The sequence below is a fragment of the Xyrauchen texanus genome, chromosome 15 (assembly GCF_025860055.1).
Source record: "Xyrauchen texanus isolate HMW12.3.18 chromosome 15, RBS_HiC_50CHRs, whole genome shotgun sequence".
Lineage (NCBI taxonomy): Eukaryota > Metazoa > Chordata > Actinopteri > Cypriniformes > Catostomidae > Xyrauchen > Xyrauchen texanus.
Genome location: NC_068290.1, coordinates 43,079,421 through 43,103,105, shown reverse-complemented (window position 1 = coordinate 43,103,105; position 23,685 = coordinate 43,079,421). Strand labels below are relative to the sequence as shown.

The window sequence follows — 23,685 nt, the reverse complement described above, 5'->3', positions numbered from 1 at the left end:
CAAAAATCACATCTCTATATTTTTCAGCCTATTGATGATACTTAATATATACTGTATTTTGATAATTGTGTATTTGCTCAGAAATGACAAAAAAGTGAGTTTAAATCAGAGGAAACATAATTTAATCAAGAAGATTCAAAATGTAAAAGTCTAGTTAAATATAATGAAGTCATGTTTTTCACTAAATGACCACAAGATGAACACATTTATTATAAGAAATATCATTGATAAGCACCGATACAACAATAAAGTAATAAAAAAGCTATATTTCCCTATATATATTTTTTTGTGAATGAACAGGGTGTGCAAAAACTACAACTTCCCTCACATTTATTTTGGAACCCCGTTAAAGATTATTTATTAATTTCCTGTTTGTAATTACAATACTGTATAATACTGAGTTATTACTATTATTATGTTAAGACTTGTTTTATACAATAGTAATATATATTTGTCAAAGCATATTACTTCATCTTCACCTGGAGCTTTTATTTGGGCTGCACACTGAAAGTTCACTTTGGTCTCCTAAGCAACCAAATTGGCCTGGTTGCTAGGGAGGGTAGAGTCACATGGGGTAACCTCCGTGCGATCGCTATAATGTGGTTTGTTCTCAGTGGGGCACGGGGTGAGTTGTGCGTGGATGCCACAGTGGATGGCGTGAAGCCTCCAGACACGCTATGTGCGCTATGTCATTGTGGCAACACGCTCAACAAGCCACGTGGTAAGATGTGTGGGTTGACGGTCTCAGATGCGGGGGCAGCTTGGATTCATCCTCTGTCACCCGGATTGAGGTGAGTCACTACGTCCTCACAAGGACTTAAAAGCGCATTGGGAATTGGCCATTCCAACACCCACCCACCCCACCCCCCAATTTGTGTAGCCGTAACGCATTGTGAAATTAACATAGAAACATAGTAGCAAAACAGAAAGTGCTTGCCATATCATTCCCATATTCATGATATCTTTACTTTTTTATCACCAGGATTATTGCGATAATATCATAAATATTGGATATATCGCCCAGCACTAGTGCAGGCTTAAAAATTGTAATTTTTGTATGCTGCAGGTGGTTGCCAAGTAATCGATCCCCAGTATTATTGTACATTATTAAGATGTTACATTTTCTAGTGTTTATTATGAACCTTTTGGCAACCAGATTATATTTTAAAAGCATCCTCAAAAACTAACCTCAACCCACAACTTTAATACAATTTTTATTTTATTTTAACTGTAAAATAACACATTTTATCAATCATTTTAACTTGCTTCTGCAATTTCAAAATATCCTAATTGGGCCTGAAACATGTCAACCTGGCAACTGTGTCTGGTTTGTGTACAGCGCTCTGCACATGCGTCAAGCACACGGTGTGTGCACAAGCTTCTCTCATGAATGCAAATAGGAGAACTGTGCAGAAGTGAAGATTTGTTTCTCACCCAAAGCTATCATATCACTTCAGAAGTCATGGATAAAACCATTCAATTTCTATTTATTTTATTTTCATGTATTCAGCCACAACTGAAAATTCTGTCATCATTTACACACCCTCATGTGGTTCCAATCCCATATGATTTTAATTTGAAGGTGTGTTAATGGTGACAGAATTTTCATATCTGGGTAACCATTCCTTTTAATTGTCATACTTAAATTTAATATAAAACCTAATTGTTGCACTCCTGGACAAAGTGTAAAATGCCTTTACATTTCCTAATACCCAGAGAGATGTTTCACAAGTTTTCTTTAAGTGGGTCAAATGTTTTATGTGTTTGTAATTTGTATCAGCAAAAGAAGAAAAGCAGTAACAAAATGAAGCTCTGTGACTGGACGTTTGTTAGACAGACAGTTTGCCACATTTGAAAAGTGCAATAATACAAACTAACTCAGGATTAAATTCATGTCTCTCAGCTTGAACTGCCTTGATATTCACACAGCTGCTATTTGTAAGCCTCTTGTATTGGTAGCATGCATGGATAAATATGCATAGCCTAGTGTACGGAGCACTGCATCTGAGCCCCCTTGAGCAATGGAAAAACTAATGCACTGTGGAGATGTCTTTCACCTTGTTTTTTAACTCTTCCATGATGACCCAGTTAGACTTGAATCTAATTTGCATTGAATAATAGACAAGAATTTCACAGTCTAATTTCAATATTGCTCAAAGACAATATGATAGTTAACTTCATTCACTGGCATTAGAGTAAAATAGATTTTTCCATACATACATTAATTAGAACCTTATGTAGAATAGGTGTTATAGTCTAAATTTGTTCTGTTTCAACTGATGGCCGCATACGGGTATTTCTTCAACTTTGGGAACTTTCAGTCTTGTGAATTTTTAGAAGGTAAAATCCAGTTCAAATGTGTATTTTCCAGCACATATTAAATTCTGTATTGTGTTTAATAGAATGTTGTGCTGAAAATGACATTAAAGAAATGTTTTACATTTCGGAAATAAAATGGCCAACTCCTAAGTCTTGCTAATTTTATAGCTAACATTTGATGTATCCTAAATACATTCAATTAAATAATGTAATTATTTTAACATTTTTGCATTCTTGGCAAAATTACAACTTGAATGTAAATGATGCCCAATAAAAATATTATAAGTGATATTTCTCTTGATTTTACTTAGTTTTTGTGGCAGGGCGGAGGGCGGGGCCTGGTTGTGATTATACACACCCGGTCCCTTATCAGGCTAATTAAGCCTCCGAGAGGGATAAAGGCCGATGGCAGACGGTGGTGCGAGGAGAGAGAGAGATGTCCGTCGTGTGTGTTTGACTTTTGCTTCAATTTTATATTAAACTATTATTTTTATTATCAAGCCGGTTCTCGCCTCCTCCTTTCCATTGAACTAATTACAGTTTTCTTTAAACGTAACTTGTTTCATCTCATGCATGCTCTTCACTGACACATTTGTCCACTTGGTTAACAAGTACACTAACTTAAAAAATGTAAAATAAATAAAAACTTTATACAAGGCAAATTTGTTTGGTGTGTTGTAAATGACGCCATCACTGTGGGACAGTTGTAATAATAATAATAAAAAATGATAGGAATAATTTTCTATGCTTGTTCAATGAACCATAAACAATTCCTGAACATGCACATGTGGAACAGTCGTTTAGACCAGCTTACAGACGGTAGACAATTAAGGGCACAGTTATAAAAACTTAGGACACTAAAGAGACATTTCTACTGACTCTGAAAAACACCAAAAGAAAGATGCCCAGGGTCCCTGCTCATCTGCGTGAACATGCATTAGGCATGCTGCATGGAGGCATGAGGACTGCAGATGTGGCCAGGGCAGTAAATTGCATTGTCCATACTGTGAGACACTTAAGACAGTGCTACAGGGAGACAGGAAGGACAGCTGATCGTCCTCGCAGTGGCAGACCACGTGTAACAACACCTGCACAGGATGGGTACATCCAAATATCACTCCTGCGGGAGAGGTACAGGATGACAACAACAACTGCCCGAGTTACACCAGGAACACACAATCCCTCCATCAGTGCTCAGACTGTCCACAGTAGACTGAGAGAGGCTGGACTGAGGGCTTGTAGGCCTGTTGTAAGGCAGGTCCTTACCAGACATCACCGGCAACAACGTTCTCCCTAGTTAAAATGGTGCTGTAAACATATGAATAATGTCATCCAAATGTGTTTCCTACCCTCTTTTTTTTTTTTTTTTGCCTTGAAAACCTCTGATGACTCTTCTTTCAGTTATAGATGTAGACATGTATAGCTAGTTTACATTTAAGATTCACAATGAGATTATTTTCAACCACTGCAAACCCTGCTACATATTGCAACTGTATTATACTTATAATGTGACTCTTTTTTACAAACTTACACGTGTTGATATAAGGATTCTTTAGTCTCATCATTTATGCAGTCTTATGTCATGTCAAACTCATTTGACCTTCTTCAAACGAATACAAAGATTTTTTATGGATATATGATGTGTGTTTGTCCATATGAAGTCAGTGAGGTTAAAAACTTTCAAGATCCATAAAGGCAGCATCAGTGTAATCCATATGACTTGAGTGGAAATTTTGGATTGTGTTCCACAGCAGACAGAAATTCAAATGAGAGAAGGATTAAGGGGTGAGAAGGTCAAATGACAAGAGAAATAGCATTTTTGGGTGAACTACTGAAATCATTTGATTAAGCTGAAAAGTTAACATAAACCAACACTCAGCTAATGTAAGCTGGTTTCCCTTTATCACGAAGGGGTTCAATGAGACATTTGCATTGAAACATGTAGAAAAGAGATTTATGTGTTGGAGTTACCTGTTGCCTGCTGAGTGATGCTTGAGCAGCAGTTGAAGATGAACATGTCTCTCCGGAAACAAATTCCTCATCACAATAGCGATCTGAGTGACTATGGTGTTTCGGATAACTCGGATGACCCACGGTCATACCGACACCAAGGTTTGCGCATCAGCTCCCATGCACTACTCAACACTGATTCCAAAATAAGTTTGATGTGTTCCAACACCTTCACAGAGGTGGCTAGAGTAACGCTCTCCCTCTGCAAACCATTACAGATCGAGACCTGCAATGTAAGCATCACAAGCTACATGCAAGATAGGTAGTCTATCACATAATGGACATGGATCGATATTACATTTCAAGGGATGAAACTGGTACACCCCATTTACATATGTCCCATTAATATGGAACCACTGTTAATTGGCCAGAACATACTGGACTGACTGGCTCCACTCAGTGACTGCCATTGTAGACACATGTGGGCTCAGGTTACTACTATGCCACCTGCAAGCCCACAGCCACCGCTGGTTGATATTCATAAATCATTTCATGACCACAAGTCTTTCCTTTGTTCACTGAAGAACACAAACTTAACCCTGTACAGCCACATAGTGGGAGGCATGCACATCAACGTTATAGTGACACCAGCTTGCAGTGCGCTTGTAGTGCTTTGGTCAGAAAAGACTGCAAAGTCACCGCATCCTTTCGGCGGGGTCACCACAAAGTCTTCTCAAAGCGAGTGGGTTGTGTGCCCTGTCCGTAGGGATTGGGAAAAGGCAGGTCATGCATTTTGTGAATGTAGTCGCTCAACACCACATGATATCTGGCCAGACCATTCCCCAAGCATGCCAGGTTGCTAGCGAAGTAGATACGACTATTCCAACCATTGCCCCGCTTCTGGGAACTCAAACTGACTGTCTTCGGCACACCCCTGCTCGAGTTGAGCCTCCACTCAACCTACTTGTTGGTTCAGAACCTGACACACTTCCCGACTGTACATGTCATAAATATATGCATAACGTTACTCCGTGAAGTTTGACAAGTGTGCATTCTTACACAGCATCAGGGACATTATTCACTAACGTTACAGTGGCTATTGAATGCACCTAGCACTATAGCAAATATGTACATACGTTGTGAAAGTAAAATCTGGTGTTTTCTTTATTACATTGTATTGCATTTTGTAGAAATATAGTGTAAGCCATGCATTGCTTGGAAATATTGGGATCTAGTAAATCAGTATAACATAGACATCTGTAGACATGAAGTGGCAGCTTCAGCCATTTGCAGCTATGAAAAGTTTGGCGGCTGCAGCAGCCATTTAGGTTTTGGCTGAGCCGGCTAGCCAGCCAATAACTTCATCAGCCAGCCATTATTCTCAAAACAAATGGCTTCGGGCTCTACTCTTAAGCAACCAAATTGACCCAGTTGCTAGGGAGGGCAGAGTCATACGGGGTAACCTCCTCATGGTCGTGATTAGGGGTTCTTGCTGTCAATGGGGAGCGTGGTAAGTTGTGCGTGGATCGCGGAGAGTGGCATGAGCCTCCACATGCTGTGAGTCTCCATGGTGTCATGTACAATGAACTGTGTGATAAGATGCACAGATTGACGGTCTCAGAAGTAGAGGCAACTGAGGCTTGTCCTCCGCCACCCAGATTGAGGTGAGTAACCGTGCCACCACAAGGAATTGGGCATTCCAAATTGGTAGAAAAGGGGATAAAAAAATTAAAGTTTCCCCTGAACTTTTCTAGCAGAATACAGTGTAACACCGCTGCTGCTCTTTATCTCTTGACTCTACAGGTGTAAATGCTTCTTGTTTTACAACCTGCCCCTAATTGACTGTCAATATTAAAATAGTCAGTATTTGACTGATACTAAACAATACTGATGTTTATTTATACTGACAATGTATAATAATAATAATGTCAAATATACTTTGATAAAAATATTTGTTTTAGAAAGCTGCCTTCTGAGTACCTTTGCATAGTCATATCGGCGTACAATCCACATAGAAAAGGTCTGTTTTCATTCCAGCTCAAACATTCAAACTATTCCTTTTATTTATTTTGTGTGCCGAAGAATAGTTCCATATATAAAAAGTAAAACAAAATTGGGGGCGGTGGGGGGGGCACCAAGTAAGCCAGAACCGCCACTGTCTATCGTGACTGTGCTATGAGCTGTCAGTGCACATGATCTTGACAAACACATTTCATGTGGACTGACTTTTTAAACGCTGCATTTATGAGCTGAATTATATACGTTAATATATTCTTCTGCATCTGGTCGATTATTCTCATCTATTATGGATCCATCAACTCATCTGAATTTAAATTTGAGCAAATACCCGGTGTGCTCCGAATGGAGAGAACATCCTGAAGGATCAATGTTTCATCTCGCCCATATATTCCTTGTTTTAGGATTTATGGGAGGCAGCGGCTTTTATGGATTGCTTTACATGTTCTGTTTTTTAACCCTCGGGTTTTTCTGTTACTCGATCTGGTCGTGGTCCGATCCCTGCACAACGGACTCGTTTTCATGGACTTTTGCGCTTTTCGTCTTGTGTTCGGCGCAAGTTGTCCATGTGTCATACCGCCTGCGAAGTGTCACGTTTGATAAGGAGTTCCAAGATCTCTACGATTATATGTTCAAAAAGCTGGGAGTGTCTTTGATTCACTTTGGAAAGATCGTGGAATGTTGTGAGAGGGATATCCTTACTATTGAGAAAGACCACTGCTTCGCCATGGAGGGCAAAACCTCCATCGACAAACTGTCAGTTCTCCTCTCGGGCAGGTGAGTGAGTCAACGGACACCTGTCACTTGTAATAGCCCATGTAAGATTTGTTATGTGTGATTAAACTGAACAAATACACTTCGTTTCAGAATACGGGTGACGGTTAACGGGGAGTTTTTGCACTACATCTACCCCTTTCAGTTCCTGGATTCACCCGAGTGGGATTCCCTCAGACCATCGGAAGAGGGCTTTTTTCAGGTAAAATGGGGGGTCAGCATATATGCATTAGGCTATACGTTGAAACAATGCGTTTCTTGTGTTATTCCAGGTGACGTTGCGCGCAGATAATCGTTGTCGGTATGTGTCTTGGAGACGCAAGAAACTCTATCTGCTGTTCGCGCAGCACCGCTACCTCGCCAAGATCTTCGCGCTGCTGGTGCGCAACGACATCACGGATAAACTCTTCTCTCTGAACGACAAGGCATTCGACAGCCGCGGGTTCCGCTATGATCTCCGGTTACCGAGCTTCTGCCAAGGGCCGACGCCAGAAATAGAAAACACATCCCAGCCAGTTCTGGAACAGAGTGCGACGAAGCAAGCGGAAAGAGACTCCTGAGAATCACTGAACTCTCTGATTGGGACTCCAAACTATATCCTAGAAGTCTTAATTGATACATAATGCTCCTTATTTTGTCATGTATTTTTCTATATTTGAGTGCTGTATATATTTAACCATAGAATTCTACTATAGCCCCATATAATGCATATGTGGGTCAAAACCTAGGTTAAATCTACATTTCTTTATAAAACTTTTGTTTTTTTAATTTTCAGGTGAAATTAACTGTAATGATATATTTATTAAGAATTAAAATTTTTAAGTGTACATTTGGGTGACTGTAAAAAAGGCTGCATAAAAGCAATGTGAACAATTTTATGTCTGCCAATAAATATATTTTTTTTTTTTTCAACAATCCTACCTACACAAACACATGTATAGACTGGGATCAAACGTTTGTATTGTTTTGTTTCTTTTTTAGATATTTAGTTACAAACTTGTAAAATGACAACCTTATGTGCCATAATGCTGTATGACTCTATACTATTTCTATATTTCTCCATGAAGCTGTATTTTGTTGTCCGGAGTGGTGAGGTTTACAGAATAAAGAAAGGTTGTAGGTTTAGACATATTAAAAAGTGGTCTAGCTATTAACATTTTGTCCTTGCTCTGAACTGGCATCTAACCTCAGGTTGCTACATGTGGACTTGTCTATAATAGGCAAAAGGTCATGCACTTTAGATAAAAGCACCAGCTGAATGACAGCTTGCAGCATTTGCATACTACAAATAACTGAAAAGACTGAAAATGATATTTTACACATATTTAATTACATTACAAGAAAAATTATTACAATGTATTTCAAGTGTAATACCAGTGTTAACTGCACTGAACACAATAGAAAACACGCATATGCATTCTAGGGGTAGTGATGCAAACTCTCTTATAATAAAAAAAATGGTCAATTAAATTATTAAAAATTCAGTTCACATGGTCAAACACACCTCAATTGAGGATTACCTGGAGTGTCCGATCAAAAGACCACTTCATACATTTTTTTTTATTGATGGCCAGGTCAGTTTTGGACCCATTTATGGATTTTAGGGATACATTTAAGATTCAATGTCTTTTTTTTTTTTTTCGGTTGGAAAATGTATCAAGATTTTTAAAAAGTGTCTTTTAATTGAATGATGATGGAGCTACATAAGTTATGTGAAATATATATATATATATATATATATATATATATATATATATATATATATATGTGTGTGTGTGTGTGTGTGTGTGTGTGTGTGCGTGCGTGTGTGAATGAATGAATGTTATATTTATATAGCGCTTTTCTGACACTACACTCAAAGCGCTTTACACAGTGAACAGGGGACTCTCCTCAACCACACCAGTGTGCAGCATCCACCTGGATGATACGATAGCAGCCATAGTGAACCAGAACAGTCACCACACACCAGCTATTGGTGGAGAGGAGAGTGAGTGGACTGATACAGCCAATGAATAGATGGGGATTATTAAGAGGCCATGATGGATAAGGGCCAATGGGGAAATTTGGCCAGGACACCAGGGTTACACCCCTACTCTTTATGCGAAGTGCCCTGGGATTTTTAATGACCTCACCCTTTTTAAAGGTAGTGAAGGGGCCTTTTACACCCCACTTGTATAAGGCAACATTTGTCAACTTGCAAATATTTCTATTTCTGAGTTAAAGGTGCACTCAGCCATTCCTGAGAAACACTGTTGGTGTTCAAACTCAACTGCCAAAACAAACACACCACTCCCTTCAGTGCTCCTTTGGAAGCTCCGCCCTCTCAAATTCATGCATGTGCATTGCCAAGGGAACGATAATAACAGTTTGGTTTGCTGACCAAAAGAACCACACCCTGTTGCTGATTGGCTGGAGTAGTGTTGTGTGGATCGGTCTGATCCACTTTATTTTTGTCCCATTTACAGAGCCAGGACTGTGTACAAATTCTAGGTTTTTTGTAGCCCACCCACAGAATGGGAATATTTGCAGAATTTGACAAAAAGTGTATTGGATTAGAATTAACGAGTGCATCATATATAGTAACGTAACGAATGTACACACATTCACTCTGTCTTAAGCCTGATTTGCTGAAAACTACTCCATTAATGTTTTCACATTCACAGCTATGAATTGGCTATCTCAAATGACATTGACGAGCAGTGTTAGAGTACTGAGTACACTAAAAATATATATTCTTTTAACCATTATGTTATTCCTGCATCAAATTAGTGACAATTAGACAGCGATGCATAATGGACTGCAGCAGAACAGCAATCTTGCATATCTGATTATTGGAGGGGAGTTGTCCAGGTTGTCCCCCTTAAATTGTATTGTGGTTACAGCCATAAGTATTACATGAGGTAACCTCATGGATCTGGAATATTTTGTAGTGCATAGTGACAAATAGGTGTTTAAGAAAGTGCTGGGTTATTTTTTATTTTTTTTTTTATTTAGTGTTTTGGGAGAAAATAAAATCAAAAGTTCCATTTACCACAGGGGGACTTTAGTCCCATTATATACCCTACGTCTACACTTATGTTACTATAATAATACAAAGTATTAAAACAGCCCTTTACTGTCATCTTCAATGTATACAGTGTCCCCAAAAAAGTATATGGACACGTGGCACACTTAAAACTGTCTGAATGCCGTTGCATTTGCAAACAAATGATGCTGGAGCTTTTCTTAGAACTAACTTCTAATGATTTTTAGAGACAGGTCTTGTTCTTTTTAGTGGATGAAGTCAGTTCATATCAGAGTTACTGTCGCAGGTTGAGTTCAGCACATTCACTATGGTCAGGGAGTAATCAAATACATGTAACAGGATTACGTATTTAAAATACAAAATATAATTAATTGTATTCCAGTACAGTTACAATTTAAATTGGAAATTAGAATACAGTTACATTCAAAAAGTATTATGATTACTGAAGAGATTACTATTGTCATTTGTTTCCTTTAATATTCAGTTCTTTCAGGTGAAAACATTTATACATATAAATGATGTGATCCAAAGTGCATTTGAACAGCGGTGAAACACTTTCTTATGATGTGTTACATTCATACGAGCAGACAGAGAAGTACATTTGAAGAAATAGAAATAAACCTTGTGTAAATTGTTAGCTTTACGCTAAGATAAAATGCTATTTCTGGCCATTTTACATGCACATGTTTCCACACATAATCATTTTTTTTTATCAAGAAAATTCACGTTTGATCATAATTTCTATTTTTCTAGTAAGATCTTTGATATTAGGGCAAAAATCATATTCTTGATAGTAATTTTTGTATTGTTTTCATGTAAAAATATCTAAAAATCCTTAAAACAATATCAGTTTGATTGATGTTGTTTTAGAAACAACACTGCATAAGATATTTGGGTTTTTCAGAGAATGTATTTTGTCTTACTGTACTGACAGAGTTTTTATAGTCAAAACAAGTGAAAAAATCTACCAGTACTGAAGAAGTAATCCAAAGTATTTAGAATACATTACTGACCTTGAGTAATCTAACAGAATACATTACAAATGACATTTTACAGCATGTATTCTGTAATCTGTAGTGGAACACATTTCAAAAGTAATCCACCAACCCTGACTATGAACATGTTCCATTAACATTTGTAAACTACATGGAGTCGGAATATTTTTTTCTGCACTCTGAACAATTGTAAATCTATTGTTTTATTATTTTAAACCTAACAAACTTATTTTTGTGAAATGTTTTTGAAAAATGTGCTTGTACTGTCTAAAATAAATGTCACTTTTTTTTTATTTTGTGTCAAAAATGTCGCAGGTTTGCAATTCATAATTTTTAAAAGTGTGACTTAAGTGTCCATACACCTGCTTTCGTGTGTATTTCTGGATCATACACATTGTTTTTTATTATAAATTAGACAGCATTTATTCAGACATGGCACTTTCAGGTACCCTCAAGAAAACATAAATGATCTGCTGATTCGCTACACCATACTCAATATGTAATATCATCCAAAACTCTTCCAGAACACCAGCTATGCTAACCTGAAAATGCTCTTATGCTTTACATGTGTGTATAATTTGTAAGCTATGGATAGCCTACACAAACTAAATGTTAATACAACCTTTTCATTCATTAACACTGATTCCAATTAAATACTGATATAAGCGGGGTGGGGGTGGAGGGGTTATATCAAACCGCAACTTAAACTCGAAGAATTGGAAGCGATCGAAAAAAAGCCAAACAAACAGTTTAACCTCTAGATATGACCGCTCGATCCGAGCACAACTCTCCGCATCACTGTGAATCGCATGAATGTCTCCCTCTAGCGGTGTAATGCTGTCAGTGCGCAGAGGAGTGGCCGCTCGGTTTGTGCCCATTTTAAGTCATTGCCTGTCATCTGGCTGGAATGCGCTCCTCACACACTGCAGCTCTCAACTCAACCACACGTGCTGTTATCTTCTTTCTTCACAGTCCTGCTCACAGCGAATATAACTGCTTTAATCGACAGCGTTGGTGGTGAGTACACAATGATATTATAGTCAAGCTGGATATCAATGATGAGGCTCAAGTAGTTCAAACTACTTGAGCCTCACTCAGAGTGCAATAATAGATAAATCATGAAGCAGTGTCTGTGGTCTCTATAGAAAGTTTCTTTTAGGTTAGTGTCTGCGTCGCTGGGATTATTTTCTGTGGAGTGTGGAGCATTGTTGGATATTTCACTTGCAGTCTGAATGTAGAAATGAATGAAGTTGCGAATCAGTGTAGATGACACGTGAACTCTAACGAGAAAGTTGTTTCAGTGGTATTTGCAGCACCTTATAAGCAGAACAATGGTCCACTGGAAATTCAAAAGTGCTATAGGTTCTTCAGATCAGTTCCTAGTTCTTTAAAGCAACAGACGCACATAGATGTTTATATATGTTTATATATTCAACGTTCTTTATTGAACTTAAACAGTTTTTCCAATGATATCAGAGTATAAAATTATTGTAGCTGATTCTTACTGGAACCTTTATTTTTAAGAGCTTAATAAACAAATGCAAAACTGTAAGTCTGTTGTCACCACATTAAAAACAAATGTGTTTTAGTATGTTATAATTATGAGAAACATTTCATATTTCTTAGAAAAAAAGTCACAATTATGAAATAAAGTAAAAAAATATCTGATACTAAATCATAAATACGAGACTCAAAGTCATAATTATGAGATAGTAAGTGATATTTATGACATAAAAAGTGAATTATGTGATAAAGTCAAAACTATTAAATGGTAAAGCATAACTGTGAGATATAAAATTATATTTATGTCATTAAAAGTCATAATTCTGAGACACAAAAGTAAACATTTTTAGATTGTAAATCATAGTTATACAATTCTAAATCACAATTATGAGACACTTAATATATCATAAAAAAATAATAATGACATAAGAAGTCATAATTATTAGATATTCAATTATATTTGTCATAAAAATTGTAAGTTTAAGATCATCAGTCATATTTATGAAATAAAACTTTGCACTTTAATTATGAGATCAAGCCAAAATTATGAAATAATAAATAATAATTATGAGATATTATGTGATATGACATTAAAAAAGTCATAATTATGAGAACAAGTCAAAATTCTGAGAAAGTAAATCATAAATATGACCAAAATTATAATTAACTGGATGAGATACTTAAGTCATAATTATGAGATTAAATGTCATAGTTATGAGTTACAAATGTATGCAGATCTGATTTGTTCTCATTGCATAGACTCATAGTGGCCTGATGATGTGTGAAGTACCGCCGCTCCCTATACGCATATAGCACAGTCTGTGTAGGGCACACAGGGGGGCACCAGAAACTCCACCGGCTGCTGTTACTCGGATGGTATACATTATATTACCCAAGTACCTCATGCTCGCACTTTCACACCACACCTCTCTATCTCATAAATATGAATAAGTATCTCATAATGTTGACTCACAATATAATTCCATGTGGTGTAAACGGGCTTCCATTTCTTGTTGCTACTGACGATGATAAAATAATTTTCCTCTGAGTTCAGTCCCTTTGCTTTACTTATGAGTGAAGTGGCAGTTCTAACAGTTTTACTCTTTGGATTCTTTCCCCATCAGCTTAAACACCTCAGAATGTCTGGCACTTATTACACAACACCATCTCCTCCGAACTCCAGTGATTTAGGGTTGGAGGCAAACATCACATTATGTCAGGACTGGGAAAATGCCCATCACCTGCTGTTCCACCTGGCCAACCTGAGTCTGGGTCTGGGCTTCCTCATCCCAACTACAATAGGCCTTCATATGATCTTCCTCAGACTGCTGCTGATGACAGGTACAGAGCGCCATCTAATGCTCAACAGAACAGATACATGTTACAGTATGTAGGAATTTGTTTCATTTCTTTACCTGGCTTGATAAACTCCAAGATGAAGTTAAAACATAGTTTTTTCAGAGTCATGATTTTTCATGGTCATAAGAAAATGTCACGCAGTTGTATTGAAATTTGGAACTGCAACTTCAAATTGGAATAATTAGAAATAAGAGATGTAAAAGTTTAGAGGATATGTTTTCAGCTCACTGCAGAACTAGTTTTAACACTTGTGCTGTGTTCCTCATTGGTACCAGTCCTTGTGTTCCCGGGTCAAAAGGACCGACTGATTTCAATGGTTTATGAATCTCACATAATCATTATATTATTATTAAATATTGCATTCAATCTTTTTTTCAACTTGATTTCTAGTAGCCAGAACAGGTTTTTTTTTTTTTTACCTGTTTTTGGAAATTATTGACAACTTACCTGAGCTAATGCAACTACATTTTTGTGTTAAAAATGAAAATGAAGAGTTACATTTGTGCAATGCCTTTATTCAACACCAAAACAAGCACAATTATATGAGATGTGACAGTTTTGAGATGAAATCAAATAAAATAAAATAAAAAACCTGGATATGGCATAGAGTGATCTTTAAACAGCAGAAGGATGTCATTAAATAAAATAATATACAGTCACATGCGCTGCACGCTACAGAATGAACAAGAGGTGCTGCTCTTCTTTGTCATATGATACACACACACACACACACACACACACACACACACTCACACACAAACTCAACACACACTGCTGGTGCTTTATTTTCATAGTGTATTTAGAGTATAATTGGCTGTTAACACTTGGAGATTTCAGCTCGAGAGTCATGACAGGAGTATCCCAGCCTTAATGAAAGCATGATGTAACTAACCCGAAAAACAGGAGGAACTCAAGGGTCTGTCAAAATAAAAGTCCAGCTAACATGAAAGCTCTATTCAAATGGGTGTGTGAAATTGAAGACAGAAAAATATAACTACTGTATAAAAATACATTATTCAAAAAGTAGCAATAAAGCTAATAATATGAAATGGTTGTTTTACCTTTCTTTGCGTCTCCCTCTTGATCCATCACAGTATGGTCATTACATGGACACCAGATAGTTGTTTATTGCGAGAAAGTTACTAAAAGTCAAAATCATGTGACTTCCCTAATGTATAATGTTCATTCTTGTTTGAATATCTCTGGAGAAACAAACATTCAAATAGCCCAACAAGGTGCAAATGAAAGTTGAATTACTTAAATAAATGAATTCAAAGCCATGACATATTTATTGACCTTTGTTAAGTTATGTTGTGCATTTGAGGTTGTTGGCACAGTGCTAAAACACTAAAGAGAGCAACAGGAAAGCAAACAATAGTATATTTTAAGACAGAACAACAGAACTCAACAGAACTCATTGTCTCTGAAAATATATGTATAATGATTATGTAATTAATATGATTATATTACAATGATTATGTCAAGTATATGATTCATTTATGGTCTGGAATAAATATATATTTTTTTACCTATCTACTTCAATAAATATATTAACCGTTACCTATAAACTGTAAAGTTAATCCCATAAATGAAATGAACTAATTGGATCATTGGCTTGGACATGTGTGTAATATGCCTAATAACAATTAGCCTATATTTATGTTATATGTTTTTATGTTTTGTGTGTGTGTGTTTAGATATACTAAATTTTATTTGTATTTAATAATTGTATTAATAACCCCAGTGAGCAAGCTGAAGGTGACTGTGGCAAGGAACACAAAACTCCAAAAGATGTGGATTAATGGAGAAAAATAACCTTGGGAGAAACCAGACTCACTGTGGGGGCCAGTTCCCCTCTGACTAACATCATGAATATAATGTGAATATTAGTTATTTGTGTGCAGTGCAAGTCATAGTTTAAAATTAGTAAACTAAGTAAGAGTTAAGGGTCAGTGTTTAAACATAGATTTTGTATGAACTGTAAGATTAATGATTAATGTCTCTGAAGTTCATCCTGGATTAACTGCAGAAGTTCACATAGATGCAATTGACCTTTGTTAGTTGGCTGATGAAGGCTTTTGTTGCCAATTAATATAGACTATGTATTCCATTTCAAGAGTGTAGTCCATCAGTAGACTGAGGTGATGCAGGCAGAGGTCAATGAGGTGCATCACAGTTCAACCTGGATGGTATTTGTGGTGAGGTCTGTCCTAAGTCCAAGGTTCTTGCAGTGGCATATGAAGTATCCCATGTCTTATGGTTGGAGTTGGCATCAGTTCATCCTCTGAAGTCCATCATAATAGACTGAAGTGATGTTTGGCTGGCACCGGCTGCATTTAGTCATCATCACACAGCGACATGTAGCAGTGGAGTCCAACACGAAGCATGAATGGAGCTGGACAAGCCGGTTTTGGTGACCGCAGGATAGGAGTCCCGAGGTTGAGACAAACATTTTCATAGTTTAGGTGCCAAATATGAAAAGGATCTTCCTCTTTTTGTGGATTTTGATATTCTAGGAACTATTAACAGATCAGAATGTTGCGATCGTAATGACTATGATGGAATATAGCGTGGTGGAAGATCACTTAAGTACTGCGGAGCTAGACCATTCAAAGCTTTGTACGTAGTCTGAATATTTAAATTAATACAAAATTTAACCTGTTGATACGCACCCACATTTTTGAGCACAAACCATGAAAATGACATACCTGAACTTAAATGATTGTATTTATTGGACCCTTTGGAGTATGGACACAGTTGTAGGGGCTCTAATATATAAGATAATATACAGATTTACATTGCTATATGTAGCTACAGAAAGGCACTAAAAGTTGCCAGGTCAGCATATTTTAGTAAACTCATAAAAAATAATCACAACAATCCTAGGTGTTTATTCAGTACTGTGGTTAAATTGGTTTGGAATAAAGCCTCGACTGAAACAGATATTCCACCACAGCACAATAGTAATGCCTTCATACATTTCTTTACTGATAAAATTGAAATAATCAGAAATAAAATTGGAATTATGCAGTCATCTGTCATACCACCTCAGAAAACAGTGTCTCGTTATTTTCCTCACAAAATACAGAATTAGAGGTATTTTGCAGTGCATTGAAGGATAGTGTATGCACTACAATAATTTTGTATTCTTCCACTTCCATTTTCTGAGCTGCTCTCTTGAGAGCATGAGTGTGATCATTGTACCATGGTGCAGGGCTTTTTTCTTGTATTTTCTTTATTCGAAGGGGTGTGAATTTCAAGAGTGTTAGAAATGATTTTTCTGTTATTTCATCAAGTTCTTCTGGACTTTGGGGTTTACTGAGTATATGAGATAAATCTGGAAGATTATTAGTGAAGCTCTCTTTAGTGGTCGAAAGAATAGTTCTACATGAACTATAGAGTGGTGTAGATTGAGGAACATTAGCTGATCGCTGTAAACAAGAGACGAGGTAATGATTTGAGATGTCATCACTCTGAGGCAGAATTTCTATAGTATCAATATCAACTCCATATGACAGAATTAAATCTAGTGTATGATTATGGCAATGAGTTGGTCCTGTCACATTTTGTCTGACTGCAAGAGAGTTGAGAATATCGATAAATGCTAATCCTAATGTGTCATTTTCATTATCTATGTGAATGTTGAAGTCACCAACAATTAAGGGTGTATCTACAGTAACTACAAGATCTGATAAAAAATTGGCAAATTCACCAAGGAAATCAGAATACGGCTCGGGTAATCTATATACTGGAGCAAGCATAAAATATAACATCGTATTTTTATTTATATCTGACGGTGTCACATTAAGCATTATTAGTTCAAAAGATTTGTATTCTGTCCTCTGAGTAACACCAAAAACGTCACTGTAAATTGCAACAACACCTCCTCGTCGACCCTTCAGGCGAGGATCATGTTTATAACAATAACCTGGGGGAGTAGATTCATTTAAACTAATATATCCATTCGGTATAAACCAGGTTTCAGTTAAACGGAGCACATCCAATCTATGATCTGTAATAATTTCATTTACAATTAATGCTTTTTTTGAAAGTGCTTTGTTTAGTAGTCATACCTTTATATGATGTTTATCTTTAAGTTCTTTGATTTGTTCAAGTTTGACCTTAATCAAATTTTTTCTAAATGATTTAGGGAGAGTTTTGGTAGTTCGAGGAACGGACACAGTCTCTATGTGTTATCTAGGTGATACAGTCTCTATGTGTTGTTGTTTATGTGACCTGTGTGACGTCTCAATGCAGCTAGCAAATGTTCGGATTTACAATTTCTCAAGCCTTTGTGTAATTTCTGCAATGTGTCAGTTGCAAATGTCAGATATTAAACGTGAACTTTCAAACACTAAATGAAATAAATAGACCATTTCAAATAATTCTCTAAATGTTATCAAATTGCAATGCTATATGCTATGACACAGGAACCATGTGAACGACCATGCAACATGAGAGACTGCCTCTTTGCACATAAACAGATTCAAAATGATGTAGTTATGATATAGCTGTTTAAATTGTTTACTGTCTTATTTTCCAAGATCTCTTGATACTCTATTAGAATGTCAACCAAAAAACCCTGCCTCAAGAATGCTAGTGTTCTGTAAACGTAAAATTTTCATTAGACAACCATACATTGTACTTTATATATATACAGGTCCTTCTCAAAAAATTTGCATATTGTGATAAAGTTCATTATTTTCCATAATGTAATGATAAAAATTAAACTTTCATATATTTTAGATTCATTGCACACCAACTGAAATATTTCAGGTCTTTTATTGTTTTAATACTGATGATTTTGGCATACAGCTCATGAAAACCCAAAATTCCTATCTCAAAAAATTAGCATATTTCATCCGACCAATAAAAGAAGTGTTTTTAATACAAAAAAAGTCAACCTTCAAATAATTATGTTCAGTTATGCACTCAATACTTGGTTGGGAATCCTTTTGCAGAAATGACTGCTTCAATGCGGCGTGGCATGGAGGCAATCAGCCTGTGGCACTGCTGAGGTGTTATGGAGGCCCAGGATGCTTCGATAGCGGCCTTAAGCTCATCCAGAGTGTTGGGTCTTGCGTCTCTCAACTTTCTCTTCACAATATCCCACAGATTCTCTATGGGGTTCAGGTCAGGAGAGTTGGCAGGCCAATTGAGCACAGTAATACCATGGTCAGTAAACCATTTACCAGTGGTTTTGGCACTGTAAGCAGGTGCCAGGTCGTGCTGAAAAATGAAATCTTCATCTCCATAAAGCTTTTCAGCAGATGGAAGCATGAAGTGCTCCAAAATCTCCTGATAGCTAGCTGCATTGACCCTGCCCTTGATAAAACACAGTGGACCAACACCAGCAGCTGACATGGCACCCCAGACCATCACTGACTGTGGGTACTTGACACTGGACTTCAGGCATTTTGGCATTTCCTTCTCCCCAGTCTTCCTCCAGACTCCGGCACCTTGATTACCGAATGACATGCAAAATTTGCTTTCATCCGAAAAAAGTACTTTGGACCACTGAGCAACAGTCCAGTGCTGCTTCTCTGTAGCCCAGGTCAGGCGCTTCTGCCGCTGTTTCTGGAGCCTGTGCACAGTGGCTCTGGATGTTTCTACTCCAGACTCAGTCCACTGCTTCCACAGGTCCCCCAAGGTCTGGAATCGGTCCTTCTCCACAATCTTCCTCAGGGTCCGGTCACCTCTTCTCGTTGTGCAGCGTTTTTTGCCACACTTTTTCCTTCCCACAGACTTCCCACTGAGGTGCCTTGATACAGCACTCTGGGAACAGCCTATTTGTTCAGAAATTTCTTTCTGTGTCTTACCCTCTTGCTTGAGGGTGTCAATGATGGCCTTCTGGACAGCAGTCAGGTCGGCAGTCTTACCCATGATTGCGGTTTTGAGTAATGAAACAGGCTGGGAGTTTTTAAAAGCCTCAGGAATCTTTTGCAGGTGTTGATTCAGATGATTAGGTTAATAGCTCGTTTAGAGACCCTTTTCATGATATGCTAATTTTTTGAGATAGGAATTTTGGGTTTTCATGAGCTGTATGCCAAAATCATCAGTATTAAAACAATAAAAGACCTGAAATATTTCAGTTGGTGTGCAATGAATCTAAAATATATGAAAGTTTAATTTTTATCATTACATTATGGAAAATAATGAACTTTATCACAATATGCAAATTTTTTGAGAAGGACCTGTATATATATATATATATATATATATACACTGTATATATAATTGGCTACGGTATAATGCATACTTCTAAAATGTATACACATGTTGTGTATCATATCCACAGCTGAATGACATTTCCTCTGTGATGCCAGCACAGTCTGTATGCAGCCATTTTTCACAAAGGTCACACTGAATCCAGGACAGTTTCCTGACATGTGGATGCATTATTCTGCAGAAAGAATAATTTGTTTGTTTTTTTGAAAATCAAAACCCCCCTGGGCCATACCGATGTTTTGGGTCTTAACCTCAGGTGGAAATTCCAAGTAAAAGTAGAATAAAAATAACCTGAGGTATGGTAAAGCAAAGGTAGCCCAGCTGTTCAGTGTGCAGCACTTCCAGAGGCATTCTTATATTTTTGGCTTCCATCTCTGCTACCTATTAAAATTATATCATATATATATATATATATATATATATATATATATATATATATATATATATATATATATATATACAGGTGAAACTCGAAAAATTAGAATATCGTGCAAAAGTTCATTCATTTCAGTAATTCAACTTAAAAGGTGAAACTAATATATTATATAGACTCATTACAAGCAAAGTAAGATATTTCAAGCCTTTATTTGATATCATTTTGATGATTATGGCTTACAGCTTATGAAAACCCCAAATTCAGAATCTCAGAAAATTAGAATATTGTGAAAAGGTTCAGTATTGTAGGCTCAAAGTGTCACACTCTAATCAGCTAAACACCTGCAAAGGGTTCCTGAGCCTTTAAATGGTCTCTCAGTCTGGTTCAGTTGAATTCACAATCATGGGGAAGACTGCTGACCTGACAGTTGTGCAGAAAACCATCATTGACACCCTCCACAAGGAGGGAAAGCCTCAAAAGGTAATTGCAATAGAAGTTGGATGTTCTCAAAGTGCTGTATCAAAGCACATTAATAGAAAGTTAAGTGGAAGGGAAAAGTGTGGAAGAAAAAGGTGCACAAGCAGCAGGGATGACCGTAGCCTGGAGAGGATTGTCAGGAAAAGGCCATTCAAATGTGTGGGGGAGCTTCACAAGGAGTGGACTGAGACTTCAAATGTCGAAAGTTGTCCTGAACAACAAACAACGTCAGAAGCGTCTTACCTGGGCTAAAGAAAAAAAGAACTGGTCTGTTGCTCAGTGGTCCAAAGTCCTCTTTTCTGATGAGAGCAAATTTTGCATCTCATTTGGAAACCAAGGTCCCAGAGTCTGGAGGAAGAATGGAGAGGCACACAATCCAAGATGCTTGAAGTCCAGTGTGAAGTTTCCACAGTCTGTGTTGGTTTGGGGAGCCATGTCATCGGCTGGTTTGGTCCACTGTGCTTTATTAAGTCCAGAGTCAACGCAGCCATCTACCGGGACATTTTAGAGCACTTCATGCTTCCTTCAGCAGACAAGCTTTATGGAGATGCTGACTTCATTTTCCAGCAGGACTTGGCACCTGCCCACACTGCCAAAAGTACCAAAACCTGGTTCAATGACCATGGTATTACTGTGCTTGATTGGCCAGCAAACTCGCTTGACCTGAACCCCATAGAGAATCTATGGGGCATTGCCAAGAGAAAGATGAGAGACATGAGACCAAACAATGCAGAAGAGCTGAAGGCCGCTATTGAAGCATCTTGGTCTTCCATAACACCTCAGCAGTGCCACAGGCTGATAGCATCCATGCCACGCCGCATTGAGGCAGTAATTAATGCAAAAGGGGCCCAAACCAAGTACTGAGTACATATGCATGATTATACTTTTCAGAGGGCCGACATTTCTGTATTTAAAATCCTTTTTTTTATTGATTTCATGTAATATTCTAATTTTCTGAGATTCTGAATTTGGGGTTTTCATAAGCTGTAAGCCATAATCATAAAAATTATATCAAATAAAGGCTTGAAATATCTTACTTTGCTTGTAATGAGTCTATATAATATATTAGTTTCACCTTTTAAGTTGAATTACTGAAATGAATGAACTTTTGCACGATATTCTAATTTTTCGAGTTTCACCTGTATGTGTGTGTGTGTGTGTGTGTGTGTGAGTGTGTATACAACTCCACAGAAACAGTCATTTCTTCACCATTGCTGTGGATTGGACACAGTCCAACCATTCAAGGAGGCAACATTTCTAAAAGCTTCTCTGAACAAGAAAAAGCACAAAGATTTGTAAAACAAACCAACATCTCTCTCTCTGTTTCATTTTGAAATGAAACAAATAGGACTGATTTGACTGTGACTTTTATGTCAACCTATTATTCTTGATGCATAAACAGGATTCATTTTTTAAAATACCTCATGAACTGTCAAGTGCAAATCTGAGACCGTTTTATCATTCAGCAAATCCCTGTGCCAGCAAATCCCTGTGCTATGTCAGTGTTGAAGGCCAGAACCAGAAAATCGAACAAAGTAATGCAGCGTTAAATAACATTACCAATAGTACTTCCGTCAACATTTATTGAAAAAAAAAAAACTGTAAATATTACCAATAAGGTACATGTTCAGAAGTGAATGACTTACGTCTTTGGTTTCTTCTCCAATTTGAGCAATACAAAAATGTACAGCCTTTAAAACAAAAAACATACATATTTGTTAAGCACATGGAATCAAATGTATGTGGAAAGATGTATTCCAAAAGATATCTTGCCAGTTGATAGTGCCTAGAATATGAAAAGAGAGAAAGAGCCTTTTCTTATTTGTCTCTAAAGTCGGATTTAGCCTTCCTGCCAATCCCTATAGCCTGAAATGCTCCAAACGTATTTCTCAATCTGGTTGTTATGCTGCGTTAGACAGCTCTGCCAGAATTGCAACCAATTATCAGTATTTTTTAAATTATGCTTCATAATATAATGAATATCATCCACAGTAACATCATTTATTTTGATTTCCTGTCTCTGTCATGGGAGACATATTCAGTACATTCATTATCCTTTCATTTTTAAAACATTTCTTGTTGAAACAGCTTCAAAAATAGCATTAATCATTTCAATGATCACATGATTTAAAGTGCACATACTTTATGAGTAAATACTACATACATTTATTGTAAAGCCAGAGGAGGATGGGCTGAATGTGGTTCTTCTCAAGGGTTTTTATGTTCTCTCCACTTTTACTCTACGCTATGAACACCTTTGGCTTGCATTGTGGGCTTAACCCATTTCAGATTGAATCTCAGTAAAGCTGCTTTGCAATTTTATGTGTTGGCAAAAGTGCTATACTAATAGAAATGACTTAACATAGAATTGATACAGAGTCAACTATATTTTTGATCAGGGAGTTATGATAAGTGTATTGTAAAAAGAATGGTTTAGAACATGTATTACTTACTTTATCTGTTAGCCATGGCATTGCTGTACTACTTGTGTCTCTCAAGAGATGTGGTGGGAGAACACTTTTTAGGTCCCGCAGACACAAGATGGCATAGGGAGAAATTCAGGCAATTACATCGTCTTCTCTCCTCTCTACTGCATAGAGTTTAGAGATTGTCTCCTAAAGTTGGAAAAAGTACAATGGATTACTATTAATAGTATGTTGGTA

At 37.1% G+C, this 23,685-nt stretch overlaps 2 protein-coding genes across 3 annotated transcripts in view; both read left to right on the top strand.

Moving 5' to 3' along the window:
- The first annotated feature begins 6,451 nt into the window (after nucleotides 1–6,451).
- Nucleotides 6,452–8,201, top strand: popdc3 (popeye domain containing 3). The gene is made up of 3 exons (XM_052143759.1): nucleotides 6,452–7,062; nucleotides 7,153–7,261; nucleotides 7,332–8,201. Exons 1-3 carry the CDS (start codon nucleotides 6,575–6,577, stop codon nucleotides 7,617–7,619), a joined length of 885 nt encoding a protein of 294 aa, XP_051999719.1. The 5' UTR covers nucleotides 6,452–6,574; the 3' UTR covers nucleotides 7,620–8,201.
- Nucleotides 8,202–11,955: 3,754 nt separating this feature from the next.
- Nucleotides 11,956–23,685, top strand: part of bves (blood vessel epicardial substance) — a 31,723-nt gene continuing 19,993 nt past the window's right edge. For both annotated transcript variants that reach the window (XM_052143757.1, XM_052143758.1), the window contains exons 1-2: nucleotides 11,956–12,096; nucleotides 13,707–13,923. In XM_052143757.1, coding sequence (XP_051999717.1) covers nucleotides 13,722–13,923 — 202 coding nt within the window. In that variant the 5' untranslated portion in view covers nucleotides 11,956–12,096; nucleotides 13,707–13,721. The remainder of the gene's footprint in view (nucleotides 12,097–13,706; nucleotides 13,924–23,685) is intronic.

Bases quoted from the DNA above. Each gene is read 5' to 3' on its own strand.
- popdc3 (XM_052143759.1), top strand. From the start codon at position 6,575: ATGGATCCATCAACTCATCTGAATTTAAATTTGAGCAAATACCCGGTG. The intron at 7,063-7,152 runs GTGAGTGAGTCA...ACTTCGTTTCAG, and splicing joins TCAGTTCTCCTCTCGGGCAG to AATACGGGTGACGGTTAACG. The intron at 7,262-7,331 runs GTAAAATGGGGG...GTGTTATTCCAG, and splicing joins CGGAAGAGGGCTTTTTTCAG to GTGACGTTGCGCGCAGATAA.